At 47.2% G+C, this 25,542-nt stretch overlaps 1 protein-coding gene across 1 annotated transcript; it reads right to left on the bottom strand.

Moving 5' to 3' along the window:
• Window positions 1-8,475: 8,475 nt before the first annotated feature.
• Window positions 8,476-8,840, bottom strand: TNP1 (transition protein 1). The gene is made up of 2 exons (XM_008690481.2): window positions 8,702-8,840; window positions 8,476-8,504 (listed from the first exon to the last, which is right to left on the bottom strand). Exons 1-2 carry the CDS (start codon window positions 8,838-8,840, stop codon window positions 8,476-8,478), a joined length of 168 nt encoding a protein of 55 aa, XP_008688703.1.
• Between the last annotated feature and the right edge of the window lie 16,702 nt (window positions 8,841-25,542).

Genomic DNA, 25,542 nt, shown 5'->3' with positions numbered 1-25,542 from the left:
GGGCTGGGCATGAGGCCAGCCTTTCTTAGATGAAATCCGGGCTGCCAGATCACCCCGCCCACCACACTTCCCCCGGCCCGAGGCCCACCCCTCTCCTGGGAGACACAAAGGGCTTCTGTGACTCAAGCTAGAGCTCACAACCCTCCTCTTTCTTTCCAGCCACAGGGTGAGGCTTCGGGGCGCATCTCAAGGAGGCAACCCTGGCCTGACTTGCTATGTTGCAAACAGCATGGATGTTTCCATTGCTCAATCCCTGGGGCCACCACTCCAGACCTACACGCCTATTTCACTCCAGTGTAGACCTTACGCAGAAATGTCAAGGGTCCCTATTGGGCTCCAGCTGAAGTGGAGGGCAGGGGTGGTCTGGAGAGGAAGGGGTATTTCCAAAGCCCTTGCCGAGGATACACTGGGATGGTGCCATTTGTTTTGTATATGTATCCTCTGAAGATTCTCCTGGTGATTCCAGAAGGAGGTGTTCTTAACCCGATTTTACTCAGCGGGGGACAGAAGCTCAGAGAAGTTGCGTAACTTGTTCAAGGTCCTATAACTGTTATGTGGTTGTAGCAAGGCTTGAGTCTAGAACTGGCCAATGCCAAATCCTTTGTTTTTTCCTGTTAGAGTTCATTGCTTAGGGTTTGAATCGAACAGCCCGGCATTTACCAGGTCAAGAGAGACGAGAAATGTCTGCGTCTACTCCTCCGTCTCCCACCCCCAAGTACCCTAGTCTACTCCTGTCAAAACACCCCTTGGCCTTGGATTGACATGGTCTGGTGGCAGGGGTTGGAGACCCGGGGTGGTGTGGGAGGCCGCACAGAACAGCGGGCTAGATCTGTCTGTGTCACTAACGGGGCCATTGTCAGTGTGTCTTTCCCAGTCTGGGGGACTCAGGTCCTCCTGCTGTGAGAGGAAGGTAGTTGGTTGGACAGATTGTCTGATCTTCCCGGGTCTGTTTCTTATGTCTAAACAGAGGTTGTAAGATTCCGCCCGCTTCATGAGGTTGTGGTAAGGGTAAAGCTAATATGTATAACGCTCTTAGGAGAGCATAAGTGTATTGCTCTTGCTATTATTCCTGGATGCAAACCTTTCCAAGATTCTATTAATTTAAAACAAACATATGGAAAACAACATACCGAGAATTTAAAGCTGAGTGCCACCACTCTGAATTTTTCTTTTCTAATTTTCGCCTTCGTGCGTGCGTGTGTGTGCGTGTGTGTGTGTGTGTGTGTGTGTGAGTGATAAAGCGTTGGGAAAGGTGAAGGCAGATAATGTTCACTTCTCTGTAATGCTTGCTTGGAACAGGCCCAGCTTAGTAGGCTCTGCTCTAAATGAAAGGAACAGGAAGTACGGGGACTGCAGCATGACAGACGGGAGAATCCCGGGGACCCTAGGCTAGCTCTGTCCAATGAAAATATAATACTAGTCACATTTGTGACTTTCAATTTTCCAGTAGCCACATTTTAAAAGCAAAAAAAAAAACAAAAACAAAAACAAAAAACGGTAAAATCAATCCTAGCTCTTTTTTTTTAATTGAAGATGTCTAAAATATTTCAATTACAATCCATGTAAAAATTATTAATGAGATATTTTCCATTCTCTCACTCATATCAAGTCTTTGAAAGCCAGCGTGTAGGTCACAGCCAGGGCACCTCTCCATTTGAATTAGTCACGTTTGCAGGGCTCGGGAGCTACGCGTGCCCTGTGGCTCCTAGATTGGACCGCTTAGGCCCAAACCCTCCGGAGCTTCTATCTGCTAAGTCAGCCAGAACATATCTTGTTGCCTGGATATCTGGAGTGGAAGGAGGGAAATGATTCTTCTTAGGAGTCAGGCAAGGGACGAAGGACCTCTCTTATGCCCCACACTTGCATCCCTGTGTTCTTGACTTTCATGGAGATCACAGTCTCCCTCCAGACACTTCCCTGCAATCCGTGACTCCCAGGCACGTTTACTTTTGCTGAGGCATGAGTACCCCCCAAGCACCAGCCCTGTACATGGCTCTGTGACTCTGTCCTTGCTATCCTGCTTGCTGCTAGCTCTTTCGACACAGTAAACATGTCTTACGTGGGGCAGGGGGGGAATGGAGTTGAGAAGAAAGCCCACTCCTGGTTCCTGCAGTGAAAGCCAAATGTGATCTACAGGTTCTAAGCCAGTTCTGTGTGTTGAGTTGGCAGTCCCAGGCAAAGCTGCGTAGGATAGAAGTGTTCACAGACGGAGATATTCTAGAGGGCCGTCGTGTGCTCAGATGTTTTCCCCACGGGGCAGACCCCCTGGAATTGCCTGCGTTGTAGGGCAGTCATTGTCTGCGCTCCGCAGTGGGCCTTGTTGTACCCGCCTACCTGGCACACATCTTCCCTTCATTGGTGATCGTCCTTCCAATCATCTTTCAGGACCAACCCCGCACTGCTGCAACCCAAACTCGACCATCATTTTCTGTCTCCTGGGCCCCTGACTTTGGCAGGGGAGTGATGCAAGAATGGAAGACAATTGGAGCCACTGCAACGCAAAGAGAGCAGCTTGGGAGTTTCTTCTGCTTGCTGCCTGGCTCCCGTCATGAGGCCCAGGGGTCCGCTTTCACCTTCCATTCTCCGAGCAGTTCCACATCCTTCCAGGAGATTCCATTTCTCCCTCTTTTAAGTTAGCTGGGATCTGTTTCTGTTGCTCCCCAACCAAACGCAAACAGATGCCCACTTTGAGCAGCCGATGGGCTGTCATCTGGCTCAGGCTCTGCAGCCCAGGGGAGCCAAGAAGTAGAAAAGGAAAAGAAGAAGGATTAAGTCGTCAAACCAGAGATTGCTTTTGCGGCCTCCAGCGGTGGCAAGGGTGGGAGAGGGCTCACTGTCTCTAGAGCTTTTTTTTTTTTTTTTAGATTTTATTTATTTATTTGACAGAGAGAGAGACAGCCAGTGAGAGAGGGAGCACAGGCAGAGGGAGTGGGAGAGGGAGAAGCAGACTCCCAGCGGAGGAGCCCGACATGGGGCTCAAACCCAGAACACTAGGATCATGCCCTGAGCCAAAGGCAGATGCTTAACGACGAGCCACCCAGGTACCCCACCAGAGCTTTTTCTCATCCCTTCTCGCACTTCTGTCTTAGGACATCCCTGGGAGGCGCGATCCCCATGTTCTGAGGTGGGGCAGGCTGCCCACGGCTCAGAGGTGGCAGAGAAAACGCTTTATCCAGACTCTACCATGCTGCCACCACTTTCTGTCCCTAGGAGAGCAGCAGTTGGGGAGATGGCCACCACTGGGTGACATTTCTTTAATCATATCCTTTAGAATCTTAGGGCTTTGTATTGGTTTAAGAATTGGAAGGGACTCTCAGAGAGAGCCCCAGAGAGAGGCCCTGATTGCCACACCGGTCTGGCTGGAGGTGAGCTGGAACCCACTCTTGGAGCTCGCGGTCGAGTGTTCCAGGTCTCCTCGCTACTCACAGTCTGGTCCCTGGACCAGAAGCATCCACACCATCTTGGAGCTTCTTAGAAAAGCAGAATCTCAGCCCTGCCTCCCCCCACCCCAACCTGATCTACAGAATGAGTTACGGAATCCGAATCTGCATTTTATCTGATTCCAGGTTGTTCGATGCCTGTGGAAGTTTCAGAAGCCTTGTATATACCTGGTGTGATATTGTTCTTCCGTGTTCCTGAAGGAAACAGTAAGTCAATACATCGAGGTCTGGTCTCTAGTCCTGTGAGGAGCTCTCTCTTCATGAAAGCTTCCATTTTGAGTCACTTTTGAGAAGGATCCCTGCAAATTGTGAAATTCAATCTCTTTGTCTTTTCAATAAAAGCCACCTGTGTGTTAGGCCTGAGGACTTTATAACTAATTAATTACAGAGATACTTGCCTGTTGCAATGGAAAAACTTAACACGATCCTAATCAGCAAGTTTATTAATCTATCCTGGGTCCTTTTGACTGACATCCATGCTCAGATTTTATTTTTCACAGCATATTAGGTTAAGAAGTGGATTCATTGATTTGTTTCCCAAGAAACAATGGCTGTTTGTGTGTCCTGATGTGATCCCTCGCTCACGGATGGCTTGGCCCTTGCTCCCAGGAGCTTACAGTCTGTTTGGAGTTTGCAATTTACAGTTCTAGTTGGAGAGACGAGATTGTGCTCAACTCCTACGTTTTACAGGCGAGCAAAACAGTTGCACCAGTCCCACCCGGCGTCATCTGACGAGGCCCAGAGTTGTGGGACCTGGTGTAGGCAAAAAGGTCAGGCGAGCCTGAGAGGCTCCAGGTCCCAAGGGGAGTCTGGAGCTCTCTGCAGAGCAAGTAGGTTCCACCGAGGAAGTCTGTCCACAGGTGCAGGGTGCAGCCTCAGCTCGTGGGCATCCTGAGGCTAAGGTGGAAGCGGGGTCCTGAGTCAGGGGCAAACAGGCCCAATGATACTGAAAAGCACGGTCCAACTTATGCAGGGCCGTAAGTCATAGCAGTTTATACTCTTACAAGCCCCTGCGAGGTGGACATTGTGACTGATGTTTTATAGATAAGGAAGATGAGGCTAACGGAGCCTGCAAAGTTCAGCAAAGATCCCACGGCTGGTGGACCCAGTGCCCATATGCGTTGCCTTCCCCTGCCGCCTGCCCAAGTCAGGCTGGGGGACAGTGATGGCAGCGCTGGGCTGGAGCGAGACATGAAAGGCCCCTGCTGCAGGAGAGGAGGTGTGCCGGGCTCGGACTGAAGCTGGACTAACAGATCGATCAAGGCCGCAAGCAGGAGGATTGGCTCTGATGGAATCCGGACACCCGACCCTCTTCCCTGCTGTAACGCTGCACGGAGACAATCGTCACCTGTCCCACTCCTGGGACACTGAGCTCAATGGCAGGAATGGCTGGCTGCAAAGCTCAGCAGAGGGTGAGCTCTCCCGGCTGGACTGATGAAAGGCTGGAGAGGGAGAGTGGCTTGGGGGGGGGGGCGTCCAGAAGTGAGAAGAGGCTCTCTTGAAGAGAAGTAACCTGCCTGCCCGCTCATCAGCCTGGCGAGGTGACCCAGACGCGCGCTCCTGGAGGTTGGCGGTGAAGCCGGCTCCGTGGGGTTCTTGTGCCAGGGTGCGCCTGGCGAGCGAGGGCTCGGATTGCAGAGCCAGGCTGCTGCTCTCCTCTGGTCTTGAAGGACAGAACCTTTGGGTGACCCTGACAGCCGAGCTCCAGGCTGTGTCTGAGTTGCCCTGACTCCCGCCGGGGCACACAGAGTGCCCTCCCAGCCACCTATTCTGGGCCTTCCCCCCTTAAGGGCAGCCCTGAGTGTTTCTGCAGAACTTCTGTTTGCCTGCGGCTACGCAGTTGCACCGGTCCCACCCGGCGTCATCTGACGAGGCCCGGAGCAAGAGGTGGGGGTCAGCTGCGCTCTCCCCGCGGCTCCTCTGGGTTCTGTCCACCCACACACCCGGGTCTTCTGGGACCACTCCCATTGCACCCCGAGGCCACTGGAGCTGAGGTTCAACTCACAAGAAGGTCAAGGTGACCCAGAAGGGCTTAGGGCCAAGATCCTTAACTTTTTTTTTTTTTTTTTTTTTTTGATTTTTTGACTTTCTACAAAGGCCAAGTAAGTGATGACTTCAGGACATGGAGTTCCAGAAACAACTGGAGAGAGGAACAAAGTCTCCCTTGGTTGGGGTGTTGTAGCAAAAGCATTTAGAGAGCGAGATCTTTGAGTGTCATGCGGCCAGAAGACCCCTGTGCTGGTTAAGCTCAGTGGGCCCGCCTGGTGGGTGCTGAGCTTGCAAGGAGCTGTCAACAGAGAGATAGAATGAATGTTCCTGGAGGGCAGGGACTAAATCAACACTCGTGCTGGAAAATCTCCAGCATGTGGGCCTGGAAAATGTTCTTGCAGCAAAACAGAGTTTTCCGGGCAGCTGCCATTCCTTCCACAGCCTGACTGAAGTCACCAGGCAAGGGTCTGGCTGCCCTGACCAGCCCGAGGCTGCTCACCAATTAGTCAGATTGTTTCGATGCTGAGAGAATGACTGAAATACAACATTGTACTCGAACGTTCTGTCTGGGGAGAACGCTGTCTTGCAAATGATGGGCAGACAGGCTTTTGAAGCCAGGGCTCGGGAGCCCTGAGGAACTGGGTCTGGGGCCTCCCTGCAGTGACTTTGGTCTGTGACAACAAATAAAACAAGCAGGGGTGCTAAAGAAGAAAGTTTTCTCAACGTTGTGTCAGCTACCACTCCTGATGCCCTGAAAGGCTGGCCCTCCCTTGGTTCTGTATCACCTGGCATTCTTTCCCTGCTGGCTTGCAGTTGAGTTTGGCCAGGGGAGAGAAATGTCGGGTTTTTTCCCCTCTGCTCCCACTCTGGCAGTAGCATGGCCTTCCCCACCACTTCCCCAGAGGTCCATCTGCTTCCCCACGGTCCTTCACCAGACACACAGTTTGGGCTCTCGCGGGGCTCCTGTGACACTCTTTCGTTCTGCTCCTTCACAGCCAACATTGCTAGGCTTGAGGGGTTTGCCTCTGTGAGCAGTGTCTTCAGGAAAACACTCTTCTTCTTCGAGCCCTCTGCAGGGCCTGCTTTCCTGTGGGATCCTGGCAGACACAGGCCGACCTCCTGGTCATAACAAGCTTATTTCGCACTGTCAGCATTATTGCTTTTCTCGTTGATTCCTGACTCTTGACTTTGCTCTCCGGCAATCTGAGGTGGAGCAGTGTGGGCAGGTGCACAGGGGTGAGCAGTGCGGGGAGGCATCGGAAGGCTTCTGGCTCACAGTGGCAGCAGGGACTAGCGGGGCTGTGAGCTGGGCACTGAGCAGGGGCAAAAGGCAGGGAAAGGAGGCTGGGGAGGAATGCGGGATATCACGGGTGAGTGCCGCCCGCACTGCAGGGGCATGGTGTCCAGCAAACAGCCCCCAGTGGACACTAGCTTCAAGGTCTGTCTGAGCGGGTGGGGAAAGAAGGGCTTCGGTCCCACGTGAGAACTCTCCCTGGGTCCCTGATGGATGGTGCTTTGTTCCCCTCCTTTCTGAGCACAGTCCTGCACTACCCTTCCTTGTAAGTATTGGTCTCTATTCAACATCTGGTACCCAAACTCCAGCTTACTGTGTCCTCAGAATCCAATAAATTCTATTTCTATCCAGAGCAGCAAAAGCTTGACATGTTGCAAGGATCTCTCAGGCTTTCTTTACATGGAGGCAGAGGAACTCCCAGAGGGCACAAGAGAATGTAAGAGCCAGTCATTTCGGATTAGGGGTGGCAGGGCTTGGTGCACACCCAGAAGGTTAGGGAAAAAAAAACAGACAAAAGGAATATTAGAGGAGGTAAAACCGTAGGAGATGGGGGAGTACATTTTATTTTTTACAAAAGTGGAAACTAGAGGGAAATAGACAAGTTTAAGGGGAGGTAGGCACACAAACACTTCTAACTCCTTAAACTTGTATATTTCCTGTGTGCCTAAGGGTAAAATTTTGCTCTGGAGCAGTGTGCATGGCCTGCACTCTTCTTGCAGGCTTATCCCCTTCCCATCATCTGACCACCTCAGACATGGGAGCAGGTGGCAAAACCATTAGTTTGTTGGGGTGAAACTTTGTGTCCAACCTCATGCTCCTCTCATTCCCTCTTCTAGCCTTTCCTGATTGCTTCCCCTTCCTGGTTGCTCTCCCTTCAGGATCCCAAGGGAGTAGCTTGGTTTAAATAGGAGTCTCCATTTCATCCTGGGCCACCCTGGTACTGCCTCTGAGGCGTCAGGTACTCTTAAGCAAAATATCCTTTGTGAGTGGATGCTGAGAAGAGGTGTTGGGTTCCTGGCCAGAGATATGAACAAGGTGGAGTGAGGGTTACAGCCAAGGTTGGTTACTCAGTGTGTGGGAATTCCTCATTGCAGACACACCTGACTAAGGTTCATTTATGACATCAGACTCACACCAGCTGGATTGCCCGGGCAATATCCCTGCTGGCATGGAGGTCTCTGCCCAGAGTGTCTCCCCATACGTACAGCCTAGTCCTGCACATACACAAGCATCAGAAATCTGTATCCATCCCTGGGACCCGTCTTTTAGCTTTAGTTCAGCCCATGGTCCATGGTTCAGGGTCCCTTGTTCTATCTTATGGCTCATAACTGGCACTGAGGACTGCATTTCTTCCAGGTCTCTTCTCTCTGGTCCCTTTCCACAGTGAGGAGGGAGATCGCACACAGAGACCAAGACCAGAGTGTGGTAATGGTGTCCAGCCAGTGCCAGGGCACATGGGGAGAGAGTCCAGCACAAATTACTCTTGATATTTTCCAAGGTCATGTTGGATGGTTTCATACCTGCCAATTCTTTCCCAAGTCTGCCCAAGCCCATTTTCCAGCCAAAAGATCAAGAAACATTTTCCGTTTTCAAAATTTTATTGAGATGTTGAGGAGAAACAGCCAACATATACATTCCTCATTTCGTCACGATTGGCATTTTACCCACACGATAGGCTCTTCTCTGGCTGTCATCCTCTTATTGCTGCCTGGTGCTGTATGAAGTCCACCAGGACGGAGCCCACGGGTGGCGTCACAAGTGGGAGCGGTAATTGCGATTGGCTGTAGGGGAAAGACAGGTTTGCAACAGGGACGCTGGTTAGAACACCCCCATTTCCCTCTTCCTGCCCCAGTAGGAATTGAACTAGAAATGAAATTCTCAGGCTGAGATTCTGGGTCCGGGAAAAGCTAACTCCAACAGGAAGGGCCCCTGGGGTGAGTCCCCATGTTTGATTACTCGCTTGCTCGTTCCTACTCACCATCATCGCCCCGTTTCCTACTCTTCAGGCTGCCCTTCCGGTATTTTCTTTTGCTGCCACCTCTCTTCACTCCCTTGTGAGGAGCTCGGTTCTTGCCCCTCCTCATGCCATGGCTCTTTAATTTGCGGCTGGTCGACATTGTAATTTCTGCCAAAATGAGGGGCTTTGCAGGGCCCCGAGGCCAGGAGTCTGGGTATTTAAGGCCTTAGCCATTGTGACTGTGAAGGGGTGTGGCTTAGCAGGTGGGTGGGGCTCCACTGTGATGTCAAAGGCCTTTGTTGCACTTTGGTCATATATGAGAAATAAGGTGGCCCCTCGAATGCAGCTCAGGCCTAGCCTCAGTTATGAGGCCCTTTTTGTGTTAAATGAGGATTTCCAGACAGGCGTTGTTGGGCAATTCAATTTCAGCTCTGTGCCAGGCATCTGGGGAGTACGAGAGACCAGTAGAATAGTTACTTCCCGCCTGTAGGAAATGGAATGGCTGTTGAGCGTGGGTACATGCGCGTGTATTTAAATCTCCTACAGCGCTGGGAGATCACAAATGTATTTCTGTAAGACTGTGACTCTAGGGAACCCAATTCAATATGAGCAAAATATAAATATTCCTTCTCTTTCATCTGACTATGACCCTATGGGGCGAGTAATGTCGTGGGACCGTTCTGTGCTTTGGAGGATGCTTGGCAGCGTCCCTGACCTCTACCCCTAGATGCCAGTAGCTGTGACAACCAAACATGTTTCCAAACGTTGACTTGGGGGAGGGGTACAGTCACCCCGTGCTGAGAACCATTGGCTTCCCCATTTTAAAACATTCAGTCATCAGCTACTTATTGACCCCCTAGTACACACTACGCACTTACGTACTAGAAATATAGTTATGGATAAAACCAGACCCTGACCTGTTTTCATGGGGGCTTTCAGCCCCATCAGGGAGAAAGTCATTAGAAATCTACACAAATCAGTAAAGCATTACTTCTCAAAAGGGTGCAGGATAATTACATCTTGACATGGTGCAGGATGAGGTTAGAGACCAGACTAGGCTCATGTGTGTTGGGAAGCCATGGAAAAATGTTTACGAGGGTAACTTGACAAGATTAGAGGCTGCTGGGTGGAAGGTGGATTGATGGGGACGTAGAGTGAGTAGAGGGGACTCTAGTGCCAATAGTAGTGGTTCCGGAGAGAGAAATATTTGATAATGGCTCAGGCCTGGGCCGGAAAGGGTGTGGATCAGGATGTAGAGATGTGGACAGGAGATACAGACTTGGTGATGGAGGGACTGGCTTTGTTTGGTGACAGAGGAAGGTGTAGATGGTGTGGCTTTTCTGTGTAATACAGCTATCTGGATGCTGGTGCCACTCCCTGGGATAAAGGCAAGGCATGGGGACAGTGACCGTCATGCAGTTTGGTTTAAAACATTTCGGGGTTGAGCTGCCTTGGAGATTTCCAAAGAGAGATATTGCATGATTGCTGGGTTCAAGGGTGTGGAGCTCCAAGGAGAAGCGTGAGCTGGAGATATCCACTGTCTCCAACTTCCCCAGCAACGTATTCAACAGCCAACCTTTTCTTCTTCCTCCTTCATACCTTACAGTCAGTCCTTTGAAAAACATTTCAATAGAACTTGGTCCTTACTTCCTCTTTCTGTCCCTCCTTTTCTTTCCTCTGCCATCATCCTCATTCAAGAACCAAGCACCTTGCACGCATCAGGTTCTTAGCAAAAGTTGGTTGAATAGAAAAGAGAATTAGTTCAAGTTCCACTCTCGGCATTTCTGATTATAGGTAAAAGGACAAGTCATGTTTTGAAACCCAGATTCCTTGAAAAGCCATCATAAGTGACACTTTCCATTATCCTGTTTCCAGGCGGGTTCTGTTGGAGACTTTGATTCACTCAAAGATGGAGGAGCTCCAGGAAACAGGCTGCAGCCTTGCCTTTCTGTATCTTGGGACTTTCCTGCACACTCCAGCCTTGCTCCTCCTACAAACAAGCTCTGAGGAAGCAGAAGTTTAAAAATCGTCTTTCTTGCTCTATGTTCTGGAGGCCTTGGACAATCCTGCCACAGAGCAGAAGCCCAGTAAGGGCCCGAGAAGGGTTGAATAAATAAAAAGTCCTTCGATTTTTCTGACTATCTAAATCCTCCCCATTTTGTCTCACCTCTCCAGGGAAGGCTTCCTTGACTTTTCAGATTCTCATTGTTCTTTGTAAGTTGTCCAATGCGCATGGTCCTTAATATGTTCTCAAAGTCAACCACACCTAAGTGCGTGACACCCTGTTCCATGCCCACATTGCTGTTAGTGTGCATGAGTCTGATCTCAAGAGGAGGCAGTGTGTCTCGGTTCTGGTCCTGACTGTGCCCTATCACTTCTCCGGACTTCAGCTACTTTATTCTGTAAGGCACTGCTTGGGTTAGGTGATCTCTGACATTGTCTGACTTTTGCAGTAAGCACCTTGTAGTTAGGGGTTGTTTTTTATTTCTACTGCATTTTCCGTGGGTACTGACATAGTCCACGGTAGGTGGTCAATAAACATTCGTTCATTCTCACTCTTTGGGTATTATGAGGACAGACAGTAAGACACAGAATGACTCTGGATACCATGTAGCAGCATTTCTAGACAGGGAAAGGTCAAAATGACGTTGTCTCCATCATAGGCCCCGTTGCTCCTAAGCCTGCTGACTTAAGCATTTGCAGAAGAACTGGCCGCTTTAGTTGGAAAGACATTTTCTGGATGGTCTTGGAGACTGGATCGTATTTCTCTCCCCCCTGCCCTGAGTCCGTCCCATCCCCAAAGACCCACTCTGCCCAGGGGAAGCTGAGGTCACAGGGAATAAGGCAGCCAGACTTGAGAACTGATGAACAAACAAAGAAGAGTCCCCTTTCGCCTAGGATTAAGGAGTTTGGTTTCAGACACCCATGCTGAGAAACTCCAGCAGCAGAGGGCCCAGTGTGGGGGGAGGCACTCTCAGGCCAGTCGGGGCTGGGGTTGCGGGTGTTTGGGTTGGCTTCTGGCTCAGGCTTCCCGGAGTGAGGACAGAGAGCGGGGCTGAGCATTGGGCACAGCTGCCCGTCTCTGTTTCTCTTTCCATTTCTGCCCCAGTGTTGCTTGAGCCAAGGGCAATTTAGATAGAGCACAATGAGTTCACTCCTGACCTTTAGTGGACCCGGAACCAAGATTTTTTGGAGAACTGTTTGTGAATCCAGTCTGCTGACTGTCTTCTTACCTCTAATTCTGCTCTTTTTCTTTCCTCTTCTTTTTTGGATGAAGAAACTGAGGCACAGAGTGGTTATGTGAACTCCTTTAAATGATCCAGCACAGGAGTAACAGAGATGCCCAATAAAACTATTTCCTCCATACTCTGGCTTCCTTGGTGGGTCTTAGTTTTGTTTCTCTTGCTGCAAGAAAATGGATATTTTCTGATATTGCTAAGGGGACATGGAGAGAGAACTGAAGTTCTTGTCTTTGTGGAAGAGGAGCTGTCAGCCCTCTCTCTCTCTCGGGGCTGAGTGTTATCTTGCCTGAAAACAGATGGATAAACAGAATAGTAGTCTTTATCTCCCAGAAGGATGGCCGAAGTGGTGCCGTGGAGAAGAGGTTGGAAGCCAGCGCTTCCAATGGCCCCTCACTTAGGTTAGGAAGAGGTGGGTGCTTTGGGCATCACTGTTTTGGAAGTCAGATCTCTAGTGGGGTCCCATCTCACCTCTCCAATTCAAACTCACTCCATTGATTTTCCTGGTTAGTCTAGTAGATGTCTTCCCAGGGCTGGATCTCCCCAGCAGGTCAGGAATTGGGGCTTATTAAGAAGGAAAATGGAAAAGTTGCTGACAGTCCTTACACATGTCGATGACTCAGTCTGAATCCCTCTCTAAAGCCTAAGTCTCTCCAGATGTTGACCTCAGCTGGGAAGTGGGGACCTTCTACCCTGTTCACATGCACACCCTGTGTTCTTTGCTCTTGCTCTTCCTGCTGCCACTGCTGTTTGGGCAGGCTCAGGGGCCTCAGGGGCAGGCTAGGGGATGAGAAAGCTGCCGAGAGAGGGGTCTCACCAGGGACAGAGGTCTCTGAGCTCAGGACTCATCTGATGTCTCCAGTAGGGAATAAAGAGAAACCAGAGCCCAAAGCCAAGGAAGAAGGGATCCCAACTCCATTCACCTCTTTCCGTCCAGTTCTGGGAAACAAGGAAGCATCTTGGTTCTGAGGATGTCTGGGTTCTGCCTGAAGATTTGTTGGGATTCTTTCCCATTTGTCCTCCAGGTTCCTTTCTCATCCCTTTTGACTGCTTTCCCAAACTGTTTTTCCATAAACAATTTCTGTTTTCCAGGAAGAGAGGGTTTGGGCTGTTAAAAGGTGGGAAACACATCACAAGACCAATGGCCCTGGGAGGTTCCTCAGGAGTCACCTGGACCCCCTCCTTTTGGAGGCCAAGAGGCTTGTCCAAGGGCTGCACTCTGGCAGTGCAAGAGCCATGGCTAGACCCGGAACTGCTGATTCCTGTGCCAGAGACCACCCACTGCTCCTTGCTGCCTCCCCTGCTGGACTTAAGAGGAGATGTGGCCTTCACTCTCCGTCTCTTTGCCTTTTCTCTCTTACATGTGCTGCTGAGATCACAGTGAAGGAATCTAATACTGAAGGAAGACGGATTACTGGGGGGGGGGGCATAATGAGTTCTTAGAGGTCGGATGTGAATTTGGAGGTCTTCTGCACAAATTTGAAATTCTCACTTGGAGAGAATTCAAAGTTTTATTTTTGTTTTTAGTTTTGGACCTACGAAAATTTATTTGACTATGTCCATTCCTTTTGTAACTACTAACAATAAGGCCACATGATATAATAGTTCACAAAGTAAATTCAAATTTTATGCTTCAGAAGCTTCCAAATAAAGTTTCCACATTAACTACGCTCCTGACCCCACTGACCATATGACCCTGTCTATACCATAGTGAAGAAGAAGCTGTCCCTTGCTGGAATGCACTGGGAATACAGTTCCCTTCAGCCATAAGGCAAAACCAGGGCTGTGGCCTCAGAATAGAAAGGGGGTGTTATGGTATGAAAATATCACACATATTCAATCATTTGGCTTCCTGTGGTCTTTAGGAACAAATGTGTTTTATCCATTTACCAACAGGAGTGAGGAACTTTGAGTTGGTAGGGTTGCTAGAGAACAGTTTCATAATAAATAGGTCTGGGGATGAAGGGTAACTTGGCCAAAGTCACAAATTATAGGCAAACTTAGATGTCAAGGCCAGATCTCCCCATCTCCAGGCCAGGCTTCTTGCCACTGTGCCATGAAGCACTACTGTTGAGATTTATGGCCTTTCCCCCCCATTTCTTTCTTTCTGTGCTCTTTCTCTGCTTTTCCCTTCACCCTTCGTGTTCTGGGAGCCACATGCCAGGAGCCCTTGCCCTCTTGAAGTCATCCCACCCGCCAAGCGCCATCATGTCACTGAGTTTGAAGGCACCTGCCCTGTGAAAGGGAGAAGAGTTGTCACCAAAAGGGGCCAAGGACCAGAGTGACAGACTGTTGCCACAGTCAAGGGTCAATGCCTTTATACTTGATTGCAAGGCATTGTGACCAATGTCACAGGTAGGGTACATTGGCCAGAGGAGACTCTCAGTATTTCTGGATTATTTTTAGCATTAATGCCTGTTATAACTCTACTGATCAGAGTTAGGTCAAGACAGCACATAACAATCCAATGGTGTCTCTTTGGCGTGCTGGGCAGAAACTCCACTTCCCACTCTTAGTGGTGAGCAATGAGGGTGAAGGAGAGAAGAGATGTTGGAAGAACAATCTTACTTTGCTTCTCGAGGATCTTGAAAATTGGAACTGACAAAGAAAGCTTGTCTGACAGAATTGTTGCCTATTTGGTTTCTGCATTGTTCTTTTGGGAAGAATTCTAATATTTTGAGAAGTAGGTTTGGTTGTATTTATACTGAAGAAGGGGAACAAAGTAACTTTTTCATAAATCCTGGAATTTTGAGGTCCAAAACACAAAGATGTGGTGACACTTTGCCCTTCACACACCTATGCCGGGACAGCAAGGATGACTGCCTAGTGAAATCTTCAAAAAAACCTTTTGCTTCAGTAATGACACCCTTCTCCCCCGCTCCCCCCACCAGAAGACACAGATTCTTTGAGTGTTGCACTGATCAGATTTTATTGATCAAGACATTCTCAATGATGGGCAGCCTTATTTTTGTTCTGGGAGGAACTGTGGAGGGTAATGCCACAGGGGTGTTCTAGAGTTCTTGTAAAGACTGTATCACCATGTGGAAATATTTATATCCCCTGGAGAGCACTGTCCTGCAATAGTATTGAGCAGTTTTTCCATGCTGTAAGGAAGCAAAGACAAAATGAGGTTATAAAGTTCCCTGGTTAGGGTAGGAGAGTCTCAGAAGGTTCTTCAGTGGACACACAAGGCCAACTTGACATTTTCAAGATTTTTCCTTATGATTTTGTTACCCTTTTAGCTATGGTTTGGCCTGGCTTACTTGAAAGTTTCTGCAATGCCTATTCCTCATAAGCCATGTCTCCCTGGAACAAGTTACATTATTTGTGAGACCCAGTGCAAGATGATTATACTGGCCTCTTATTAAAAGATACGTTCCAGATGATGATAGCAGAGCATAAACCAAGCCTCAGGTCCCCCAAGTTCAGGGCTGTTTGTAAGCCTCTGAAGTTCCTTCTCACTTAAGATACTTCTGATGGTAAACATCCAGATCGAGACAGCTCTATCTAATTCATCTTTATAGTCCAGGAGAGCTGGTCAATGTCTTATTTGTAAATGGGGGCTTGATGAATTCTTGTAAATGGCTCGCTGAGACCATGTCACGTGCCTGAGAATAAATGAAGCCTCTTCACTAATGCCTCCATCACCATCTCCTTTCTCCCCTCCTCTTACACAACCCCCAACTGTTCCCTTTACTCCTCCTATACTCCCTCAGGACCACACACTCAAGAACTCGCCAGCTGCTTTCCTCTTCCTTCCCCATGCTCTCCTTGGTGGTACCTTTTTCTGTGCTCCTGAAGAAAGTCCTCTGAGTCCTAAGGGATGGGCAACATTGCTGTATCCTAGGGTAGCTGCACTCAGTCATGGTAGATGCTAGAATTCGAACATGGGTTTTCTGGTTATTTACCTGAAGATGGTTTTCTGAGCCTTGAGATGGGGCAGAGGGGAGCATCTGAAGAAACCAGGCCACTGTGGCCTTGGACTTCCCCGCTCTGGGATGTCACAAAGTCTGTGTGAGATCAGCAACCAAACCTACAGGAGAAGGGCTGAGCGGTAGGACCTGGGATGATTTCCTTCAACATTTAGTCAGACTGATTTTCTGGATCCAAGCCTCTCGACCTACTAAACTTGGACAGATTATTTCATTTCTCTGGTTTAAAAGTCTTCTTTTAGTTAAAGCCAGAAGGACAGGGACTTAATGGCAAGCATATTATTTTACTAATGAGGAAACTAAATGCCCAGTTGGAAATTACTTCCTTATAGGCTTCAGGAAATTGCTTAAGGATACATAAATACGAAACAGCAGAGGAGGGAATTAAATCTGCATCTACTTAACTTTAGTGCTTCTGCACAGTGTCTCCTCCTGTATTCGCTGCCCTGGTAGATAGAGGCAGGGAGTTGAATCACCTAGGGGGTGACATATACCTAATGTTCACCAAGAAGAGAAATATGGACAAAAGGCTTGAATATTAAAACCCAGAGAACACCGACCCAAGTCAGTGATGGGGTTGGAGAAGAAGCAGTGGATTATAAAACGTTGAGGTGACCGAGGAGAGGAAAGGAAAGAGCTATGAAGGGAGAGTTTGGGACCTAGACTTCTGTCCTGAGTGAATAACCACCAGTAGATATTACAGCAGCACCTGCATTTGGACAGAAAGTCCTGGTTTCCATTTTGCACAGATGGAGATGTCTACTGGACAGACCCGAAGTCCACTACTGTGTGCTCAGTGGACAGACTCAATATAGGGAACTAGCTCAGAAGAACAACGGCTGGTGATGTAGAGCTGAGCATTGGCAAAGCAGAGTTTTGTGTGGTCGAATCTACAGGAGTAGAAGAGATGGTCTAGGGACAAAATTACAGGATTCGTCATCAACCCTTGGGCACTTTAGGGGAGGCAGCTGAGGAAGGAGACAGAGCAGAATAAAACTCAGGAAAGAGTGAGATTGCAAAGTAACAGTTCAAACACGGATGCGCCAGATGTGGGGTGCCCATAGCACTCCCTGGGGACCTACTGAGCACCAGGCACTGTGCAGAGCACGGCAGGAACCTCATCTCCTTTTCCAGTCCTACCTTATTTGACTCTGTAGAGCATGTGACACTTGGGTTCCTGCAGAGACAGAGTAGAGGGTGCGGTCAGGAGTGCAGTGGGTAGACGAGAGACAGGACGTGAGGTAGTGGGGAGTGAAGGTTGTTTTGGAGCAGAGGAAGGCAAGCCTCTCTCTAGGAGCCACCCTCTCCTTTGCTTCACAGCCAAGCTTCTCTAAAGGAGGCTTTATTCAACCACCATTGCTCTGACATAGAAAGTTCTTCCAGACTCACTTTACCCATGTGTCCTTCGCCCCTACCTGACCTCAACCTCCTCCTTTAGAGATAAAGAAGTCTGCAGTTTGGGATGGATGTCCAGTCTTCACTGGTCTTTATTATCTCACCTTTGTGTCTCCCTTCAGGCACTGCACTCTGGGAGTACAGACCACGGCAGCAGCTTGTGCTTCGAACAGCGCCAGGAATATGGTATGTAGTCTGGAGATATTAACCTATTTATGTAAACCTTACGTCAACCCTGTGAGGTTGGTACTATTACTGCTGTGTTCCAGGACCGGGGGGGCTGGGTAAATTGTCCAAGACCCTGCAGCTAATAAATGGAGGAGCTGGGCTGTTCTTGTGTAAGAAACTAGAATCGTTTCTCATGTAAGACATAATTTACATTTTAAAAAAAAATATTGAACACAAAGATAAGCACTCAAGAGATTGTCAATAAATCCTTGCCAATTGAGAGGTGGATTGCTATTATTTATCAAAACAAAGTTCTTGAATAAAGGTATCTTGTTCACAAAGAGGATTTATTCACGTATTTGGTGTGTGTGAGAAAGGGGGATTCATGTAGATATGCACCTAAGCTAGTGAGTTCTCAGGCATATTTTAGTCATAATTTGAGATCTCATGTACACGGTTCCATCACTTCCTTTTTGCCCGTTCCTCACTCTGACCCATGCCACCATGAATGCCTAGGAAAGAGCACAGAAGTACACAGGCCCAGAGGCAATCGCAGATCCTCAATACAAATTTGGATGAATAAATCAGTTGTCCTATCAAACCTTCTCTAGGGCATAATATTATGATCATTGACTCCAATCCTCTTAGTTTAAAGATCTGAATTCTGCAGGGGTGGAAACAACTGGATTGTTCGTAACTTTTGATGAAAGAGGACATAGAATAATCTCAACTTCACAAATGTGTACATAGGTAGTTAAAATGCAACTCTATGTCCCTCTCTTTCTTCTCTCTCTTTCTCTCTTCCCAACCTTTGTTACATTCCCTGAGATTAAAACCTTAGGTCTTACATTAAAAGACCAACAAGACTACTGTAGAATTCCTTGCTTCCTAGAGTCTGCAAGAGGCAGGAAACTAGAGGGACTGTGGGAGGTGCTTGGATTATCACTTCCTTTGCCCCCACGTGAGATAGATCCTCTTGGAGTGGGTGAACCATCATTCAGGAAGTGTGCTTGACACCAGGCTTGAAAGGAAAAAAGGAGATGACTTATGTCTTGGGGCCTCCCTGCCGGTCTTTGTCTTCTGGCCCCACCCAACCATCCAAGTGTATTCCTGCACACTTCCCTCTCCTTTCTTGTCCGTGTTGAGTCTTCCTTCATGATGCTGACATTTTCATGTGCTGGGGTGTCAGCCTTTGACCAATCCTTGTTACTTTTGGATTATATAATTATTGAAGCTACTTGAATCTCTCTTTTCATGCCAACTGTTATCCAATGAAACCTCCTAAAGCAAGACTAATCATGTCATTCTTGCTCAAAACGTTTGTGAAACTCTTTACTTCCCTACGATATTTGCCCTCTCAACCTCAACCTTGCTTTCTAGTCATGTCTCCTGTTCTCGCCCTCAGGGAACCCCAGCTGTTCCAGCTAAGTTGGGTTATTTGAAATGTAGAAATGCACAGGCGTTCATGGGAAATTCAGTGTCTTACTTGAACTGTTATATTTTAGCAGCTTTACTTATTAAATTCTTATATGTCCTTCAGAACTCAAAATAAGGTCCCGAACTCTGTACTTTTTCAATGAACTTTTCACCTTTTGGGTACATTTTACATCATTTACCAGATTCTTTTACCATCATTTACCAGAATTTTTTTTGTATACATATCTTCTCTGCCCAGACATTGAACTTCTTGAGGTTGAAGCTGTATCTCTGTGAGGTTCTGGGGGACAGGGCAGGGGTACTAGATAACCAAGATAAGCTGGACTAGAGTTTTGAACTCTGCATTGTTGGGGATTGGAGTTGGGGCTGGGGAGCGGCAGGAGGGAGAGATTACAAAGGGTCACAGGGAAACTTTTGGGAGTGGAGGATATGCTTATTATCTAGGTTTGTGTAGGTGTATTTATGGGTTTATACCTATGTCAAAACTCATCATATTGTACATTGAAAATATGTGCAGTTTATTGTATGTCAGTTATACTTCAATACATTCATTTAAAAATGTCCATATTGTTCAAATCCTTGCTAAGAAAGCTCTTTCTAGAAATAAGATGATGGGACCAGGAATGCATATTTAAATGTGTCAGCCAATCAAGGCTTTGAAGATACTGGGTCTGAAAGGCCAAGACAATTCTACTTAGCTTGTGACCTCCGGGGTGGTTCATATGGGCTATACTGATGGGTGGCCAGCTGATTCTAGCAGTCCTAATAGGTACTTCCTTGATTTTACCCAAATGTCACAGTACTCCCCAACCACCCAACCAAGCTCTTCTGTTGACTTTCAGCCATTGTGACAAGGCATCACCAATCATCAGGTCCTTTTACCAGGAGCTCCCATGTCATGGCCACTTGTCTCTGTATATAAAGGGAGTGATGGGGGTATTGCTTTGGATGAATGGACCTGGGGTGGGGGAAGGGAGCAGCAGACAGAGGCTGCCGTGGCAACAAGATCTCTGTCGCTGGCCAGAGTTGGGAAATGTAAGAAGATGGTGAAGTACCGTAGATGGAAGTGTTCAGCATGCCATCTGAAGGATTTAGTACAGAGAAAAAAAACAAAGAAGTTATGCCAGAAAAAGAACAGGAAGACAAGGTATTGATGACATTTTCTCATTACAAAAGGAGACCCTCCAACCTGAGGAACTGTCATCCTAGCTTGCAGGTGTTCCAAAATGTCATGCCTTTGTCAAAGCAAAATTCTCCTTTTGCCTTCCAGAGACTGTCTCCAACTCTTTACTGGCCTCCCCGCTCCCTGCAAAACCCCAGCTCTCCCCCACTCTCCTACCAGTCCTGCAAAACACCAGTCTTCCTGTGTTCCTTACTCACCTTTATGTGAAAGCCTCCCTCAAATCTTCCCATTCAGTAGAGAGGTTGACATAACCACTGGACCTACCTTTTTGAAGGTGGGTTTCTCAAGCTCTCTGGCCTTATGTCTCATGAAATCTGAGAAACTGAGCTTAGAAGGTCCCTCTATAAAAAACACATGGGTTTCCTGAGTGTAAATCTTACGTGTTTTCATTCTTGTTTCCTTAGTAAGCAGCGTAAGCCAATGCTCTGGTTGAAGACACTGCTTGACATCATGTTTTTCCATGTCTTGTTTTCTCCCACGGCCAACAAAAAGAAAAGCTTCTTTTGGTGCAGGCCCAAGACCACCATGATCATCTTTGATTTCACATCTCCGCCCCAGGGTCTCTAAGTAAAATCTCTCTCCTTTCACTCACGGATGTGTTTTGTGTGTTTTTGCTTAGTTGAAGAGTGACCTGTGGCAACCTGGAGTACCCCCACTTTTATTCGTGTTAACAGGAGAAGTGGGGTATAATAGGTGAAGGGAGAATCAAGTGAGTCGGAGGGAAATCCGGAGTTCCTGTTTAAGAGGTTCGCTAATGAAATGTAGGATTGGGTCTTGGCTTTGGCTAGGTTGAGATGCTTTTCTGGATATAAAAAGAACTTAACTTGGTTTGATAGACTGATAGATCTTTTAAGCCGGCTGCTCTGGGGTACAACAACCAGAAAACCCACAACCAGATCATCAGCTTATGCGTCTAGCTTTGTTTGTTGTTAATTAGTAATGAAGATGCCCATTTTTCTAGAAACAAGTTCAGGTCACATCCACATGGAACCCAGAAATTATGAACCTGGGGAAGGGCCAAGAATGGCATATGTGTATTTGGAACTTTTGAAAGGATGATATCCCCAAGCTTCTTCTGATAGTGTGCTCTACACACAATGCAGTCTTGGGACTCTTACAGTCAAATAATTCTGAGAATTGTGTGGAAAACCTTGTATAATTCCTATAAAGGTGCCACATCATCTCCTAGCCCCAACACATCACCCTTAAATTGCAAAAGTTCTGCAATGTTAAAAAATCCTATACCAAAAAAAAAAAAAAAAAAATCATATGCCCACCAGACCAAAGCTGATCTATAAGCTTGAGGCCTCAACACCCAATTCTCCTATCGTCTTTGCCACCTGAAAGATGCAGAAACTATTGTTCAGCTGACTTGACAGGTCCCTGGGTTTTGTCATATTTTCTAGATACTGATGAGCTTCTTGTTCCTGATAGGACATGGGTTTCTCTGATGGTCAGTTTGCTCTTGGTTGGCACATTGGGCTTAGCATGGGGGTGGGGAGAGAGTGTAGTTTCAAGATGTTATGGCAGGTGTCCCTGGGCCCAGGAAGAGAGGCATCTTGCGATAATGTTATATCACTAGTTATAACATGTGGTGACATGTTAGTTATAACATTAGGTGAAGTATACTGTGCGGTGGTACCCCACGGTGATAGGTTAGTTATAACGTTATAACTAAGTATATTTCGCAGGGGTGCCCGTAGTGATATGCCATAGCTCTGTCTTGCAGTGCTACCCTGTTGTAATGCTCTACTGTAATTGTAGTAATGTGTAGTAGCCACGTGCTTGGCGTTCACTTGTGTAGTCTTGGAGAGAAGGCAGAAGCAAAGGAGGTCAGTAGCCTTTCCTGATTCATCCTGGTGCCAGTTACCTATACCACACTCACCATTTTTGCCAGATTTACCTAGAACTTGGCCTTGTTCACATGCATGTGTTATTGACGAGCTTATAGTCTAGAGTCAAAGTAGCAGCACCTGGAGACCTGCCTACGAGGTGTCCCAAGATTGAAATTAAGGGCGAGACCTTTGAATCTTCGTATCTAAGGCATTAACTATTTATTGATGAAAGTCCTGTATGAAGTAAAAAATCATGACCCAAGTTACGTCTCACAGCAGCTTTTGTGAGTCATGTCAAGTGTTAAGGCTCCTGGAGGGGGACCTTGAAAGGAAAGGAGGGGAAAGTAGGCATTCTAGGCTTTGCAGGCAAAAGCAGCCACAGTGAGTGAGTGGCCCTACGGCCACGTTCCAACAAGACTTACCTGGAGTTGCTATTATTTCGCTTAACTCGTAACAATGATCTCAATTTTACAACTGAAACACACTGAATAAACACACTGAAGGACTAACTTGAAAAATCACTGAAAGGCAGAGGTAATCAAGTGTTCTTTCTGCTCTCACAGTCCCCTGGCCTAAAGCCCCCCGGGGCCTCATCCGGGCTCTGCCTGGGCCAGAATCTTCTTTCTTTGGATCTTGTCTAAGTGTCAACCTTATGCTTCCTTTTCTAAACACTTTGTGGTAGTTTATCCTTTCTATTCATGGGCCTTCACCTCTTTCTGGATGTCTTTATGCAATGGGACATCTTTCTACTCGTTTTGCTGGCAGCCTCAGGCTTCTTGTAAATGAGAAGATTTGGGGGTTGGGGGTAAGAGTAGGGGAGTGGGGCTAGGGCACAGAACCTGCAAGTCCCCAACCAGATGCTCCTCAGCCAGGTAAGCCAGTGACAGGAAGAAGAAAGCCAACCGGCTATTCCAGGCTCAGGACATTGTGTGATGCAATGGGTCATAATGCTACATAAGGTCACCATTATCCTTATACCTCATAATAGCAGATGTTGAAACCGGCCCAAAATTGAAGTCCGTAAGTTATGAATTTGAGCGCAGTCCCTTTTGCCTGTCTGTAACTCAGTTCCTAAAGTCTTTCTCCATTCTTTCTGCTTTTTCAAAGTTTTAACGTTTTCTGTTACTATGCCATCTGATGTCTATTTCAATACACTCTCCCACTATAGTAGATTATCTTACTCCCATGATGGACGTCCACCTGATGGCTTAGGAGCCAACTCTAGTCCACAGATGTGTGTTGACCAAGCAGGCCAACATGGGGCGAGCAAGAAACATTTGAACTGTTTGCCACCACTGAAGTCAGCGACTTTCATATACAATCTGTATTTCTGACTTCTTCGTTGCTCTTAAACGTTTGTCTAGCAGCACTGCATCCCAACTGACTAGAGTTCAGAAGACCCTTTTAGATGGGGCATGCACTCTTCACCCTCGTCTCTGAAAACCTCTGCTTGTTTCATTTATAGTAATATTACTGGCCTGAACCCTGAAGACATTGACTTTGCAATGTCTACCTTAAACCTTGGAATCTACCACTACTGACCCCGTTGGTTCCACTCCTCTCTTGCCCACATTGATCAAATAGTCCAGGGGCCCGGTTTGGTGTTGTAAGCAGGAGAGCCAAGGGTAAGAATCTGGGATTGAATCAGGACAACTTGCTCTCCTTTGGCTTCCTATTGAGATCCCAGGAGCCACGCATTATTAGGGCCACTTCACTCCTGCCTCAGCATCTCTACTTGTTCCTAAAGCACAGCTTGAAATCCCTAAGGAAAAAGGAGAAGAGAGCCAGCTGTCTGTCTAGATGGGCCTCGGCTTCCATACTGGGAATGAGAGACCCGTAACAAAGCAGAGTCCTCCCGACCCTGACACTCAGCACTACGTTTTGGTGGGTATACCACTGGTCTCTAAAACACTGTCCCCTTCCAAACAGCCAGAGCAGCCAGGTAATTGTGTTAGGTAGAGGGACTGCCTGAAACAGGTTCTAGCCCCAGGAGTCTTTTCTAGTGTCCTGAATGCCTGCCCGGCGGGGACTCTGACTTTGTTTGACAGTAATAATGGCAGGACTGATGATGATGTGGTGACAGGATAGCTTATAGTTCGTGTGTATCCTCTGAGCACTTCCTCTCCCTTATTTGAAGCAGATGGCCACATTTTCCTTTTGTTTCCTTGCTTTGGCTGGGGGAGGAAACAAAAGCTCTTTGAAGATAGCTTCCTTCCGGAGTTTTTGAGATCTAAAAACCTGTGCTCAAGAAAGCGTTACATGTTGGGAGTGACTTTACTCGCCCTCCAGTAGAAGCTGAGATAAGGACCTGAGTACAGGTTTTAGGTTATGAAGGATATTCTAGGAAGCAGGAATGGGGGAATAGGGTGTGTGGCGTGGGAAGGGGGAATATAGAGTGTGTTACTGAACTGATTCCTGTCCTGGGCAACTGAGGGAAAAACTATGTGAAATGTACCTTAGAATTGTCCCTCCTGATGCCGGGAGGCTGGGGCATTTATCCGTTGCTCTTCATCCCCTATTAGTTGAAGGCTTCCCTTGGGGGATGTTAACTGCTCTCTTCCCAGGCTGCCTACCATCTGGGGTATGTGGGGTACTTGTTCCCTTTTTATTCTGTTCTCTGTTCTTTAGGGCTGCAGCCAAAAATGAGCCAGATGATGCATCATTTTAACATTTAACATTGTGTGTATGTGATTGATCTATTTATATTTATCTATCTCTGCATTTTATGTACATGTATATATAATTTCTGCATATATACACACACGTATATGCACTAAGGTTCTACATAATATTCCGTGATTTGGATTTACATAAACTAACCAACACCCTGTATTTAGTGCATTTCTAATTATTTGCTTTTATGAAAAAATGCATACAAGATGTACATATTCATTCAGTATTGTTAGTATTTTTTTTTTGTATTTTCTTAGGATACAGTTATAGAAGTGAAGTTACAGGATCAAAGAGGATGACATCCTTAAGATTCTTAACACTTTTTTTTTTCCCCAAATCGTTCTTCTGAGAGGTTTTATTGACCTATCCTCCCATTAGCAGTGTCAGAGAGCATTTACGGTGAACCTTGGCAACGACTCGGAATGGGTAACTAGGAGAGTTTGTAGAATCTTATTGCTTAGAGAACTCATAGTACAGTGAAGATGTCTACTTATTTAGGATAGGTTAGGATAGGTGGGGGAGTTATTCTACTTAAATAGAAAAGGGATGGATGACATGCATTCTGGATTCCCCACCTTCTCTCTTCCGAAAATGCTTTTTTTATTATATTGGCTGAAAATAACATGTGCCGACCCATGGGCACACATTCAACACGGAGAACCGATTCTTAGCAAAGAGTCCCAGTCTGGGAATATTTGAGTTTCCAAAGGTGCCACCACTTGTTCCTTCTTATTTTCTGTTGATCCATGTAATAAATGAATTGCCAGGTATTCTGTGTTCAAATTTCCATGACTATGTGGAAAAGGATAAACCAGATACAAGTTAGGATTCTTGGGATTTCATTACACCTTACCAAATGTTTTGAGGAAAGTCCAACATGGAAAAGGCTCAGGCTATTGATCATCGGGACTGGGAAGGACTTGATTTTCCTTTGTTTCTTTGTTTCCCATGAGTTGACTGGTAATCAAAGAAAGAGACAAAAAATGGGGGTGAAGAAAAG

The sequence above is a fragment of the Ursus maritimus genome, unplaced genomic scaffold, assembly GCF_017311325.1.
Source record: "Ursus maritimus isolate PB19 unplaced genomic scaffold, ASM1731132v1 scaffold_1, whole genome shotgun sequence".
Classification (NCBI taxonomy): domain Eukaryota; kingdom Metazoa; phylum Chordata; class Mammalia; order Carnivora; family Ursidae; genus Ursus; species Ursus maritimus.
Note: the sequence above shows the minus strand (reverse complement) of the source record. Positions and strands in the feature narration are given on the sequence as shown.